This window comes from Phocoena phocoena, chromosome 14 (genome assembly GCF_963924675.1).
Source record: "Phocoena phocoena chromosome 14, mPhoPho1.1, whole genome shotgun sequence".
Classification (NCBI taxonomy): Eukaryota; Metazoa; Chordata; class Mammalia; order Artiodactyla; family Phocoenidae; genus Phocoena; species Phocoena phocoena.
Genome location: NC_089232.1, coordinates 64,406,406 through 64,421,732, shown reverse-complemented (window position 1 = coordinate 64,421,732; position 15,327 = coordinate 64,406,406). Strand labels below are relative to the sequence as shown.

The 15,327-nt window shown below is 34.8% G+C and overlaps 1 protein-coding gene across 1 annotated transcript in view; it reads left to right on the top strand.

The window, feature by feature from the left end:
* The window catches only part of BIRC6 (baculoviral IAP repeat containing 6), a 245,524-nt gene that overhangs the window by 42,759 nt on the left and 187,438 nt on the right, over positions 1–15,327 (top strand). The window contains exons 7-10 of the mRNA XM_065891330.1: positions 4,060–4,282; positions 4,364–4,524; positions 8,872–8,930; positions 13,260–14,654. Coding sequence (XP_065747402.1) covers positions 4,060–4,282; positions 4,364–4,524; positions 8,872–8,930; positions 13,260–14,654 — 1,838 coding nt within the window. The remainder of the gene's footprint in view (positions 1–4,059; positions 4,283–4,363; positions 4,525–8,871; positions 8,931–13,259; positions 14,655–15,327) is intronic.

Below are 15,327 nucleotides of genomic sequence, written 5' to 3'. Positions count from 1 at the left end.
TTTGTCATCTATATTTTTGCCTCTGTCCTAAGAGAATGAGGTAATGCTGTCTATGCTCTGTCATATCACTTGGCGTACAGGATCTCTAATGTGTAACTTTCCAAGATGTGTACATGGGAGAAGTGCCAAAGAATGGAACTAGACTCTGACTGAAAACTAGAAGGCTATGATAAAATAAGTTTAAAAAGCATGATTAAATTCAGCAGTTTAGCCTTGTTCTTTTGAGGGCAGGTCATCAATAGAGAATGCACGGAGGAGGGCCTTTATGATTTGCATTTCTAATTTTGAAGTAATTCTAGGGAGTCTGGTGGTTTTGAATTCTAGTGCATGAAAGTTTAGAACTTGGTTAAACAATAGAGCTCATGTATTGGAACCTCATTTTTAGAAATAACTACTCTGAGGCCCTATTAATAGAAATAGTGGGACTTCCCTGGTGGCACAGTGGTTAAGAATCTGCCTGCCAGTGCAGGGGACGTGGGTTCAAGCCCTGGTCCGGGAAGATCCAACATGCCGTGGAGCAACGAAGCCTGTGCTCCACAACTACTGAGCCTGTGCTCTAGAGCCGATGAGCCACAACTACTGAGCCCACATGCCACAACTGCTGAAGCCTCCACGCCTAGAGCCCGTGCTCTGCAACAAGAGAAGCCACCACAGTGAGAAGCCTGCGCAGTGCAACGAAGAGTAGCCCCTGCTTGCCGCAACTAGAGAAAGCCCGCGTGCAGCAACGAAGACCCAACACAGCCAAAAATAAATAAATAAATAAATAAATAAAGTAATAATAATAGCAAATATTTGTATAATATGGTTTACCAGGTACCATCCTACACATTTTATATATTTTTAACTCATTTAATTCTCACATTAGCTTTATGAGTTAGGTATTATTATCATCTCCATTTTATAGGAGGGAATTGAGAATATTCTCCAGTTTAATCCATAGTCACTCTATGAGATAAGAATTATTATACCATTTTAAAATAAAAAAAAATAAAATTTGGTGAAGAGCATTTGGCTAGTAAGTCATGGAGCCAGGATTTGGTTTTAAGATATACCACTTATTTTGTACTATAATTAGTTCGAGATCTCTGAATGTTAATCAGCTGTTGTGAACTTGCTAAAGCCTATTAGAGTGTGCATGTGGATTCCAGGTTGCAGTGGGAAATACTGAAAATATGAAAAATTGAAATTGCGTCTGCTGACTGAGAGTTGAGTATGAGCAATTTCCAGTTTAGGTTAAGGTTCTGTTTGGAATTTAGTCTTTTCCCCATGAAACCATCTTTATATATATAGCAACCATTTTAACACGTATATTTTAGTTTCTTAGGCTGATCCTCAGAAAGTTATTTAACCCACACCTGAAAAATTATACCATAACGTTATAGAATGTATCTTTATTCATGAATATTTTTCTGTGGTAAAGTTGATTCAGATTTCCAACTTGGGCTGTTTAAAAGCCGTCTTTTCTTGCTATGGTCAGGAAATCAAGGGTTCTACCTTTTCTTTGCCCCGGGATTCAAGATTCCTCAAACTCTTAAGCAGTTGGTAGAGTCTCTGAGGGCCTAGGGCCAGTGCTCCAAATGGATAGAGGGAATGGGATTGATGGGGGCTGGGGAACTGAGGCTGTGTACCTTCTGAATCTGAAAGGAGGAATAGAATGAAGATTTTTCATTTTTAGGGGACGATGGGACTCATATTTTGATGGTGGGAGTTGATAGAGCCACTTTGGAGGGAGATTGAACTTAAAAAAAATAAAATAAAATGGGCCCCTTATTATCTAGCAGTTCCACTTCTAATTTACACTAGAGAATTAATTGCTCTTATATGCAAGGAGGTGCAAAATGGTCATGGTAGTGAAAAACTGGAAAATCTTACATGCCTCTCAGGAGGGAACTACCTAAGTAAAATATATTCATGTAATTGACTATGATCCAACAGTTAAAGGAATGAACAGTTAGCTCTCTGTTAATCACCAGTACCTTTTAGATATGTTATTGTATCAAGAAAGCTGTTGTAGGGACTTCCCTGGTGGCAAAGTGGTTAAGAATCCGCCTGCCAATGCAGGGGACACGGGTTCAAGCCCTGGTCCGGGAAGATCCCACATGCCGCAGAGCAGCTAAGCCCGGGCGCCACAACTACTGAGTCCATGTGCCACAACTACTGAAGCCTGCGCGCCTGGTGCCCGTGCTCCGCAACAAGAGAAGCCACCGCAGTGAGAAGCTGCGCACCTTAACAAAGAGCAGCCCCCGCTCACCACAACTAGGGAAAGCCCACGCACAGCAGCAAAAACCCAATGCAGCCAAAAATTAAATAAATAAATAAATTTATAAAAAGAGCAAAAAAAAAAAGCTGTTGTAGAATGATTCATATAATAATATTGTTTATTTAAAATGAAAAAACCCATACTTTCTGAATGTACATGTATGTGTATAAACTTATAAAAATATTTTAGAAGTATATTAAATTCATAATAGTGGTTACCTGGAGGTGGGATAGGAGATTACTGGGGTTGGATATTGTAACCGAAGTGGGTCTTTTGCTGTATTTCAGATAGTCATATGTTGCGTAAATAAAATTTTAATTAAAAAGTTAAAATTCAGGTTAAGAGAGAAAGATGGAAAGAGGAAAAATACCCTAAGGTTTGGCTGTGAAGGAATCCAGTTCAGATATCATGTGCCTGCAGATGCCATGTAAAAGCATTAACGTAAGACACCTTGTGTATTGTAAAGTGTCCAGGATTTATATATGGTTATAGGTAAGTTGTAGGTGCAGTGTAAAAAGAAATATGTATACCCCATGGAATATTTTACAGAGTATAGCTTTCCTTTCTTTGACATGGAAGTATAAAAATGGGTTTTAAAAAAAGCCTCTTTTTTTTGATGGCAGCATTCTCACATTTCAAATAATGCCTTGTAATTACAGCTAGTGAAAGTTTAAAAAAATAAAAGAATAACCAAAAAGAAATAAAGTAGTCACAAAGTTGGGCAGATAATTTTTAAGTGTTAAGTTGATCCTGCTTTAAATATTTGAGAAAATTCTTTAAGTCAGTATACCAATCTTGATCTGAGGTCCTAGTATTTTATTCTTATTACACATGTTAGGGTTTTCTAGTAAACTGATTTACCATTTCATTTTGCTCAGTAAGTATTTATGTGAAGGAAATAATGTACAATCTATAGACATTATCCAAGTTTCTTTAAAGTTATTTGTGTGATGGAGTCTGATAGTGAATGTGAAGGGTATATCTCTGTTTTTAATATATGTTATTTTATCCATACTCTAGAGATCTTTCTGCCTTCAGGTCTTTACTAAAAAAGTTTTTTGCAGTATGAATGGCATTTATAGAGTTTTACTGTATGCTCTTTACAGCTATGGCCACTTATATAGATAGGTGGGTCTGTATCTACGTATGGATTATTTATTTATTTATTTTAAAAACAGCTTTATTGAGATACCTTTGACATGTAAAAATTACATACATTTAAGGTGTACAATCTGGTGTTTTAGTATATATACATATTGTGAAAAGATCACCATAATCAAGTTAATTAACATATCCATCACCTCTAATAGTTACCAGTTTGTGTTTGTGTGTTAAGAATATTTAATTCAAGATACATCCTCTTCACAAATTTCAAATATACAATATGGTAATGTTATCTTTTGTCACCATGCTGTAGAATACATAGAAAATTTTAAACTGAAACAAAGTATTTATTTATTTAAAGCTGTGGGAAACTGGTGTGAAGAAATATAAGGAGATTAAACAGTTTTATCAGTATATTAATATGATATAAATTTTACTGTATCTGTTTCATCTGAGACTGGCTTTGTTTGTAATCAGTTAAAGTGAACAGTTGCTGTTAAAGTGAGTAGTTTAACATGTTAGAGTGATCTCAGTAAAATGAAACAATTTGCTATTTAAGTCTTTAATTAAAGAATACTTTAAGTTCAATTAATTGTTTTCTTTTTAAAGAAAAAATATCGTGGAGTTCTCTTTTAGTGTACAGACTTAACAGCTTAGTTGTTCAGTAAACTTTCCCTTCCTTAATTTGTGTAAAGGTCTGAACACGAGAGACATTCCCCAAACTGCCCGTTTGTGAAAGGTGAGCACACACAGAATGTGCCATTGTCAGTCACTCTTGCAACAAGTCCCGCGCAGTTCCCTTGCACGGATGGAACTGACAGAATATCTTGCTTTGGGTCCGGGAGCTGCCCTCACTTTTTAGCTGCTGCAACGAAACGAGGAAAGATCTGTATATGGGATGTTTCCAAACTTATGAAGGTATGTTTTAATTTTGAAGAAACATATTAGTAATTGAGAAAAAATCCGTTGTAAATTTAGGCTTTTCATTTACTTGTTTAGGTGCACTTAAAGTTTGAAATTAATGCATATGATCCAGCAATTGTACAACAGCTTATTCTCTCAGGAGAACCAAGCTCAGCAGTTGAATCTAGGAGACCAACTTTGGCATGGCTGGAAGACTCCTCTAGTTGCTCAGATATACCAAAATTGGAAGGAGATAGGTATGTAAATTTGTTTTGATAATATTTATAGAAGTTAAGTGTTTTCTTTTCCTAAATTGTATATTCTCTTAATTCTAATTAAAGAGGCAGAAAACATTGTTTGTCTCAAGAGATTCAGTGTTTGGTTAGAATTCTGAAAGAATTGATTCTTGAAAGAAATTGTCATTCACAAACAACATAGTCTATAAAATATACTTTATTTTCTATCTCAGTCTATGGCAATTGGGAATAATCACACCATTGAAAAGTAAAGTCTAAATAATGAAATGAAATCCTTGGATTAGATTTGTAATTTTGCCTTCTAAATCTTTTCATAGAGCAGTTGAATCATTTGGTTCATTTCCCCTTTTTTCATTAGCAGCTAAAATATAGAAGTGGTAATGAATAGTGAAATAACCCATGGCTAGGCAAGGTGGTCTAATTATTTAAAACAATAAATGTATCAGTAGTCAGCAGTGAGTTGAGGTACAATAATTAATGCTAAGGAAAGATTCTGGTAGAATTGTTGTGCTGGATTCTATTCTACTCAGCTTTTCTGGAGATTGATGATTTCTGTGGCTGTATTTGACCTATGTGGGGGAAAGAGAGTCAAATTAAAATCCCATCTTACCTACTTGTCTCCAAAGAAGCTCTGCAGTTGTAACTCTGAACTGGGTAGGATTATAGAGCAACATTTGCGATACTCCCAATGTAGGCAGAATGAAGGGGTCCATAAGCCACTCAGCTTGTTTTCAGCAATAGCAGCTACCACTTTTTAAGATTCTGACGGTAGCCATGTGAAATGGAACCTGTGTAACTGATCAGGTGTCCTGGTATACTGAGATCTATCATTTCACTTGCAGGGCTTCTTGTGTTACTGATGTGTGATTGGTGTTACACCACAGTGATTTGTCATTTTTATTTCACAGTCTGCTTATTTGGTGGCATGCACTTTCATTAAGAAGTAATGTAGGGGCTTCCCTGGTGGCACAGTGGTTGAGAGTCCACCTGCCAATGCAGGGGACACGGGTTTGTGCCCTGGTCCGGGAAGATGCCGCAGAGCGGCTGGGCCTGTGAGCCATGGCCGTTGAGCCTGCGCATCCGGAGCCTGTGCTCCGCAATGGGAGAGGCCACAACAGTGAGAGGCCTGCGTACCGCAAAAAAAAAAAAAAAAAAAAAAGAAGTAATATAAAACTTTACTAATGGAAATGATTTCATTATTTAAATTAATGGAGAATTCACAACATATAAAATGGGAAGTTTACCTCTGTCTAGTCCCTCTTGCTAATTAGTATGTGAAATTATTAGTAGGTAAATGAATGTGGTCTGAGTTCTGGAACAGACTGAATTAAAGCTTCATGGTGCTCTCAGTTATTTTAAGTCCCTGTGAGAGCTTGATGGGAAAGCAGCTGGCCCATTGTTGTCTTGAGTTTGACCAGACTTGCCAGTAAGACTGAAAAGTAAGCATGCGTGATCTCTTTGATTTACTTCGAAATTAGTGGAAAATTATTCATAGAAGATAATGAAACTGGTGTGTCCTGAACACTGACTTTAACTAGAACTTTTGACTCAGTTTTGTAATTTGAGGATTAAAAATTGAGTCAAGATGTGGTTTTAAGATCACACACATACACACACCTTGGTAAAATGTATATTTTAGGTAAACACTTGTCCAGTATTTCTTGCGGACAGGTATTATCTGAGCTTGTGTGCTAGGGTTGAGATATAAATCGCTCTGCCTGCTTTTTTAAGAGACTTAAAATCTTTCTAGGGTAGAATGACCCTTTTTTCCCAAGATAGTGTGAAATGAGTCATATACAAAGATTACTGTGTGTCGGGGTGGTAGGAGGAAGCTGAAGAGGTGGAGCTTCAAGCCCTTTCTCTCCCCTTCCTTTCCTCCAGAGGTAGCAGGATTCCTGTTGAATTGGTGGTAGATACAATAAGGCAGACTACCTCTGCCTCTGTGGCACGAGATATAGTATATATAGTATATTTTGTCTTAAAATATGCTGTGCTTCATTAGCTTGAAGAATAATACATTAACTGAAGAAATTAAAGCTTAACCAAGAAGTTTAAAGTAATTAGCAGTATAGCTTGCTTGGCAATTGTTTTTTGTCTATTTCTACTTAGAAGGCAACATTTGTCTTTGTTCTGAATTTATTTAAGGAAGAATATTTATTTGGGACACATTTAATTTTAATGAATTAACATTTTTGTCTGGATGCCTCATTTGTATGTTATGTCTTCCAAATTTGCAAAAATTTCCTGAGTTTAACTTTGAAATTGCTTATAGTATTGTATATCTTAGTTATATATCAAAACTAAGGTACACCTGTAGTGTTAGCATATATAATCTTAACTAAGCATTTTAAACTTACCATATATATATTTTTGCATGTTTATTACTTTGGAAAAGGTTTTATATCATGTAAAAGACTTCAGTAAATCTAGTGTCTATTATATAAGTACATTTGACCCTTGAACAACATGGGTTAACTGCGTGAATCCAATTATGTGTGTATTTTTTTTAACAGTGAATACTGCACGATCTGTGGTTGGCTGAATCTGCAGATGCAGAACCACGGATACAGAAGGGCAATTAGTATAAGTTATACACAGATTTTCCACTTAATGGATGGAGTGTTGGTGCACCTAACCCCTGTGTTGTTCAGTGGTCAACTGTAATGCATGTTTATTGTAGAAATATTAGAAAATATATGGAAGTAAATTGAAGAAAAGTATCATTATCATACCATCCAGTCATGTTAACGTTTAGGTGTGTATAGTTTTTTTTAAACCCATGTGATTAAAAAAAAATTTATTGATGCATCATTACCCATCAGAAGATTCACCCTTTAAGTGTACAGTTTAGTGGTTTTACTCATATGGTTTTATCACTTAGTAGTATGAACATTTTTCTGTCAAGAAATAATGTTTTTTTAAATATTATTTTATTTTGAAGAATTTCACAATAAAGCTTTTTTGTGGGCTAATTAAGGCAATTATCTGGCAACCCTTTGTAACATTCTCTGTAACTTCCAAGACAGCTGAATTTCTTCTTTAAAATATACTACTACTAGATTTTATCTTTTGTCTCTGTAACTGGGTAATATTTGGCTATTTTTCTTAATGCAAAAGCCCTCAAAACCTATAGTTTCTTCTTGGTTTGGACTTCTTCATTCTGGATAATTCCCAATCATTCATTTTTCCTCTTAGGATTTATTTTTCCAAATATCTTTATTATTTTTTCTGAAACTAGCCAGTTAATATTTGAATGGCTTGAGGCTAATTAGCAGCTCATCTTTTTCACATTCTTTTTTGTTATTTTTAAATTATAGCACAAAATTTGTTTATGGTTAATTATTACCAGTTGAAAAGACTGAAACACAGAAATTATGTCAAAAATATCTAAGCAAGTATCTTCCCACCCCAATTTCAGACATTACTTTAAGCATTTCTAAGGGACATTTCCAGGTTACGTTTCATAATAAAATAACATTATAAATGCCTAGGTATTTCAGATGGAAGGTGCAATATATTGTTTCAAAAAGGGAGAATTACCTTTCCTTCTTGTGAAATGCATCTTTTAATTTTTGTAGTTTAGGTTATCAAAATTTTAGAACTGCTGTAAATGTGCTGATTGTTAGTTCATACACTGCCTGATGTTGTGCTAGAGTGGTCTGTAATTATATCTCTTTTCCTGTTTGCTAACAATGGAGACTGAGGATAACGTTAGATGCAAAGAGAGAGGCTGGCAATTTCTTGGCCACCTGAGTGAAGAGGAAAAAGAGTCTTGTCTTGACTCCTAAGTTACGAGTTTTAGTAGTAGTTTTCCTGCTTATCAAGGTGGTCTTAACAGCCCCTCCGAAACAAGGAAAAAAAACCAAAAGCAAAACACAAATGAAATGCATATCTGTGTGAAAACACATACACACATATTTATACAGCTATTCTATTTGGTTTTAGGGTAACTTTTCTGAATTCAGTAATAGAATAGTTACTAAAATTTTACTACTGGAAGCTTGTGCTTGATTTTATTAGCTGTTTTTCTCTTTTTTCATTTTATTTACCCAGACTATCCCTAGTCGTACCTATTCATTTGTCGAACTCCCATAGATTCTGTTGTAAATTTTTAGAGATTACCACACTCTATTTCAGGCAAACATTTATTTAATGATTTAAGATAATTCATTATTAGCATTGGTAATCAGTTAGGGTCTCAAACTGCTTATATATCATTTAAGCTAGTTGTGTGATGCTTGTTTGAGATGCAAAACAATGGTTGTAACATTGTCCTTTTTTCTTTGCTGTCTCATGTTATGTATACTTTTTTTGAAATGGAAATTAATTTTTAATTTATCTTTTAAGTGATGATTTACTGGAGGATTCAGACAGTGAAGAGCACTCCAGATCAGATTCTGTGACAGGTATGTAAAAAATATTAGACAATCTATTTTTTATATCCTTGCATTTATATAATTTTTAGGTAAAGCTAAATACCACTTAATTCTGTATTTCTTAGTGCAAACTCTAAATTTTCATTAATACACAAAGAAATCTCAAATATTATGTATCAGAGATCTTGAATTAGTAGTGTGTTCATAGAGTTTCATACTTAAAATTTAAATAGTACCTATTTGAGCCAAAGGAATTAAAATGAATCTTATTAAATCTTTGTCACATATTTCACATATTTCAGGGACGTTAAACTCTTCCAAATGTGTTCAGCTTATTTGTATAGTGTATTGTATTGTTAAATAAAAGTAACATTTAAATTAATAATTATTAATTAATGATTTCTTATTCTCCCCAAAACACAGGTGAATAGAGAATAAATTTTAAAGTATAAAATCATAGACATTAAGGCATCAAATAAATGCTGCCTTGTTCATTAACTTATGAAATATTAAGGCAAAAGAGTATGCTTCATATTTAAGGCAAGGCATCTCAGAATTCGAATCCTAACCCTGTCACTTTTTTTTTTTGGCTGTGTTGGGTGTTCGTTGCTGTGCATGGGCTTTCTCTAGTTGCGGTGCGTGGGCTTCTCATTGAGGTGGCCTCTCGTTGCGGAGCACGGGCTCTAGGTGCGCGGGCTTCAGTAGTTGTGGCTTGTGGGCTCTAGAGCGAAGGCTCAGTAGTTGTGGCGCACAGGCTTAGTTGCTCCGCGCCATGTGGGATCTTCCTGGACCAGGGCACGAACCCGTGTCCCCTGCCTCGGCAGACGGATTCTTAACCACTGCGCCACCAGGGAAGCCCAACTCTGTCACTTATTATAGTCTGATTGCACTTCCTAATATATAAAATAGTGATATTAACATCTGTTACTTAAAATTTTGGGAATTGATTAAGATAAAAATACGTAAACAGATTACCTGGGAAGTAGCCACTATTTTAAAGAAGTGAACATTATTAAATTCTGACTATTTTCTAATGTCAAATGTCATGAAATAAGGACATATATGACTTATTAAATCTCTTTAGGGGAGACTTGGTTTTGTATAGTTCAGTTGTTAAAAGTTATGTGTCTAAAGTTTGTATAGAGTAGCAGGTGCTCTCAATTCCAATTTGTTGTAAAATCTTTTTAAAGCCACCAAACAGAATACCGCACTGATTTTTGGGTTAGCCCTCATTTGTCTTCTAAGGTAGTTCTTAGCAATGAAAACAATCAAGAAAAATGTAGGAAATGGCCCCAAATAATATACAAATGTGTAATTAGCTCTAGGAAAAATAATTGATTACATTTAAAAAATTTAGTCTGATGAAGAGTGCTCTTTTTGCACTTTGTTACCCCTTTGCAAAAGAAAGGGCTACTATTGCATTTTGAAAAATCTGATGAAGAATAATACCTTGGTTATCTGGAGATCTGGTTAGAGTTTGAACTCCTGCAAAATAAGTCTTTGGTCTTGTCAAGTCACTTAAACTCTCTGGGCTTCAGTTTTTCCTTTGTCAAGTGAAGTATTTGAACTAAATGTTCCTTTTTCTGCTCTTAAATTTTTTGATTCTAGCTACTATCCTTTCCTTTGTATGCTGTGGCCTAGCTCTTTCCTCTGGGTCTAGGGATCTCAGTAGGTATTTTTGTAATTATAGTACTTATATATTGATCTATTTCCTTATCCCCTTTCTACCTTTATCTTTTTCATCTACGCCTGTTTGATCTTTCACACTTCCTTTAGATTCTGTAGTCCTGTTTACTTCACTTCCCACTTACCGTATATTTTTGTTGACTCTTTATGATACCTTATTCAGGGTTGGGAGTGGTGTCCTCATGCAGTATTAAGAGGTAACCATGGTAAGAGAAAAAAATTCTTCAGTTCAGAATTTTTAATTGCCTCATTTGAGGATTTGTAAGTAGTTCATTGATTTATAGTAAAATATGTATCTTCTAAGCTAATTCTTTTATATTGAGAGACTGTTAGTGAATTTTGGAGCTTGTGATATTAATGGGAGATGTATTTTATTCCTGAAGTATCTAAAATAAGTCATAGATGCTATTTCCAAACTTAAATTTACTAACTCCAAGTTCTTCCTGTCAAATTGAATGATATGGTCTGAAAAATTGTAGAATATATTTCTTAATTTCAAAAATGTGAGTGGAGACTAAGAGACTTTTATCTGTATTTTAGTTGAAGGTTATGACTTTTGTAAGTAGATGATGTCAGAGAGAAAAATTTGCCCTTTGGTTCATATATCAGAATTAAGGGTACATACCTTCTTGTGTAGAAGGAGAAGAATTTTTGGCAATAGTTTGAAGAACAGTTCAAATTGAAATTTGATGCTTTTAGGAAAATGCCTAATGTAAACCTCTGGAAGTTTGTCTGGCAGAACTGTGGGTTGACAGTACCTAAGTAAGCAGAATAGAGAAGGGTTTCCCAATATGATTATCTGAAGAATATCATACTGCAGGATATTTGTAGGTATGTTCTGTAAAAATTTATTTTGTGGTCCAACAGGTTTGAGAAATTCTGAGACAAGTAAAGATGACAGTTTTCCTTACTGCAGTATTTGACAGTGGTCGTGCTTTGTCAATATTCTGAGGAGAATGTACTGCGTACGCTGTTTCCTAGACATCGATTAAATAGTTGGGGAGAAACAGAGTAGTAATGCCACTTGTTATATTTTCTTTTTTAATGGATAATCTCATCTCACATGTCTTTTGAATATTGCTTAAATGTGTGTTAATATATGTAACTTATGGTCAATTTACTTTGTTTTAATATGTACATAATAGCTTTTTCTTGGCAATTTCCTACCATAACTGAAAAAAAAAATCAGTTAAGTAAGTTTCAGTTTAGTCTAATAGATAGTTAGCATCCTCAAGATTTATTACAGTGTATTGCATGTTATAAAAATCTCATTCAAAATAATGTTTCAGCTTTCAGCCTTATATCTAAATGAGTAAATTCGTAAAGTAAATATATATAAATGTTGCATGGCAATAGAAAGACTGCACGTGAATATAGTCAAATGAGTGGTTAAACAGCTTCATTAGTACAATTAAATTGTTAAGTTTATAACTAAAGTTTTTTCTGCTTTGCTAGAAATGGATTTAGTTTTAGATGATAATAGTGACATTGTGTGAAATGAGAAGTTTATGCTGAGAAAATGGGAAAGTCTAGATAAAGCTGTCCATGAGCATTTTGAAGATATTGCTTATGAAATCGTTAACAAAAATGGTGTAAACAGCTTTCAGTATATCTCAAGTGTTGGATGTTCCATGAATCTCTGTTGCTCATTCCTGTACTTGGGTAACTTTCAAACTTCATGCAATCATCTTGAGTTATTTTATACTTATTTCCTTACTCTTCTATGCTCTTCTTAATCTAAAATTGTAAAACCAATTCCAGTTTTTTTGGTATTTCCACAAGTTACATAGAGTGACCTTTACATTATTATTGCTAATAATGTTGTTGCCTGATAGTTTGTGCTATTGAGGAAAAAAACAGATTGGTTGAAACTTTGCATTCAGTATCAAGAGATTATACCTGGTTTAGAGGTTGACTGACACCTACTTCAGGGTTTTGTGTTGAGAGAGATGGTATTTTTGGAGCATTGAGACTGAGGAATGACCTTTATACTATTTGTAAGGGGACAGCTTGAAGATCACACGGTAGACAAAAGGTCAGTAAGGGTAATGTAATGTAGTTGACTTGAAATGAACTATAAATGAGAGGATAATAGTGAAGACACTTATATTTCACTTAAAATGACTAATTTTGGGAACTTTTTTTTCTAGTTATTATTTTTTCTGAGCTGAGGTTAGAAATAAATTGCATGCTATGACAGTCAGCTGATAATTAGCATGGTGGGGTGGGAGAGGTGATGAACTGAGATTACAGTAATGTTTCATGGATATTCTTCAAAGTGCATAAATGACATATGCATAGTATTGAGTATACTTTTGGTTTAGAGTTGAAGGACAGAAATCTTTTGATAGTAATAATGTCTTCATTCTTTAACCCTTTTTTCCTCTTTTTTTTTTTTTTTAAAAAAAAGGGTTTTGCTCACAGATTGCCAGGAGAATGTATTCTGAATTAAAAATGATTTTTGAAACTCTTTAATACCTCTGGTTTTTCTGAGTAGATTCATCTCAGGTTTGATTAAATTTCCTTTAAAAGGTCTTAAATTCTTCCACTAGTGTAATTAAAATGCAGCAACTGGATGAGTCAAAAAAAAAGAAAATTAATGAAAATGTTATACTACAGATTTTGATTTATATTCACAAGGCCATTTGTAATGAATATTGTTCCTTTTCAAAGGGCATGCATCACAGAAGGAAGCCATGGACGTGAGCCTTGATGTAACAGCACTCAGCATCCTCCAGCAGCCAGAAAAACTTCAGTGGGAGATTGTTGCAAATGTTCTTGAAGATACTGTTAAGGATCTTGAAGAACTTGGGGCAAATCCTTGCTTAACCAACTCTAAGAGTGAAAAGACAAAGGAAAAGCACCAGGAACAACACAACATTCCCTTTCCATGTTTATTAGCTGGAGGTTTATTAACATATAAATCTCCTGCTACCTCACCCATTAGTAGTAATTCTCACAGGTCACTGGATGGTTTAAGCAGAACTCAGGGTGAAAGTATATCAGAACAAGGGTCAACTGACAATGAATCCTGCACTAATTCAGAATTAAATTTTCCTCTGGTAAGAAGGACTTTACCCATTTTGCTTCTTTATAGCATCAAGGAATCGGATGAGAAAGCAGGAAAAATCTTTTCACAGATGAACAATATAATGAGTAAAAGTTTGCATGATGATGGTTTTACAGTTCCACAGATTATTGAAATGGAGCTGGATAGTCAGGAGCAGTTGTTGTTGCAGGATCCTCCTGTGACTTACATTCAGCAATTTGCAGATGCAGCAGCCAACCTTACCTCTCCAGATTCTGAGAAGTGGAACTCTGTGTTTCCCAAGCCTGGGACTTTGGTTCAGTGTTTGAGGCTGCCAAAGTTTGCGGAGGAGGAGAATCTTTGTATAGACTCAATAACTCCTTGTGCTGATGGAATTCATTTATTAGTAGGACTGCGGACATGCCCTGTTGAATCCTTGAGTGCAATAAATCAAGTAGAGGCCTTGAATAATTTAAATAAGTTAAACTCTGCACTATGTAATAGACGGAAAGGTGAGCTGGAATCAAATCTTGCTGTAGTGAATGGTGCAAATATTAGTATAATCCAACACGAATCACCAGCAGATGTACAGACTCCTTTGATAATTCAACCTGAGCAGAGGAATGTTAGTGGTGGATATTTAATACTTTATAAAATGAATTATGCCACTCGGATAGTGACTTTAGAAGAGGAGCCAATAAAAATCCAACATATCAAAGATCCCCAGGACACAATTACCTCGCTCATTTTGCTTCCGCCAGATATACTGGATAATCGAGAGGATGACTATGAGGAACCTGCTGAGGAAATGCAGTTAACCTCAAAGAATGGCATTGAGAGAGAGAAAAAGTCTGATATTTCTACTCTTGGACACCTGGTAATAACCACTCAGGGAGGATATGTAAAAATATTAGATCTTTCAAACTTTGAAATTTTGGCCAAAGTGGAACCTCCTAAAAAGGAGGGCACTGAGGAACAAGACACATTTGTTTCTGTCATTTACTGCTCGGGCACAGACAGGCTGTGTGCATGCACCAAAGGTAAGCTATTGATTAGTTTGGTTCTTCTACAAATCTTATAAAATCAATGTATATGGCATTCATTTATGTGCATACTTAGCATGAATTTTAGATCCATATAGATGGAAATTTATTTTTTTTATAATGAAGTCGTAAATCTTTCTACTGTTTTAACTGTTTTTAAAACTTTTTTCTACTGCCCTAGGTAAGGATTCTAATTTAAATAAGTTAATAAGTCTCTCAGAAAGTATCTTCTCTGCTTTAACCTCAAGAAAATAACCTGCTGTTGTTTCTGTGAGTCCTGACTCTGCATCTGCTCAAATTTGTGGCTTTGGACAAGTTACTTTAAACTCAGTAAACCTTTGTTTCTTTACGTATAAACTAGGACAAGGCAGCCTATTTCCAGGCTTGGTAGAATTAAATGAAATAATGTATGTAAAGTTTCTGGCACAAATACATGTCCTTATTTCCTTCTGAAATAAAAGTATTTAGTAAATAATTATTAGTTTTGCCAAATAAATTTTTCTTGTCTTATTTACTCTTAACCTTTTGCTGATAGTGAATCAGTTTTGCAACATTTGAGGCTCCATACAGAGTAACAGATAGTGTTACTAAGGAATTACTGACAATATCAGGCAAAATGAATAGTCCTATTGATTGTTTAGTAGGAATTTAGGGCCAGGAAATATTTGAA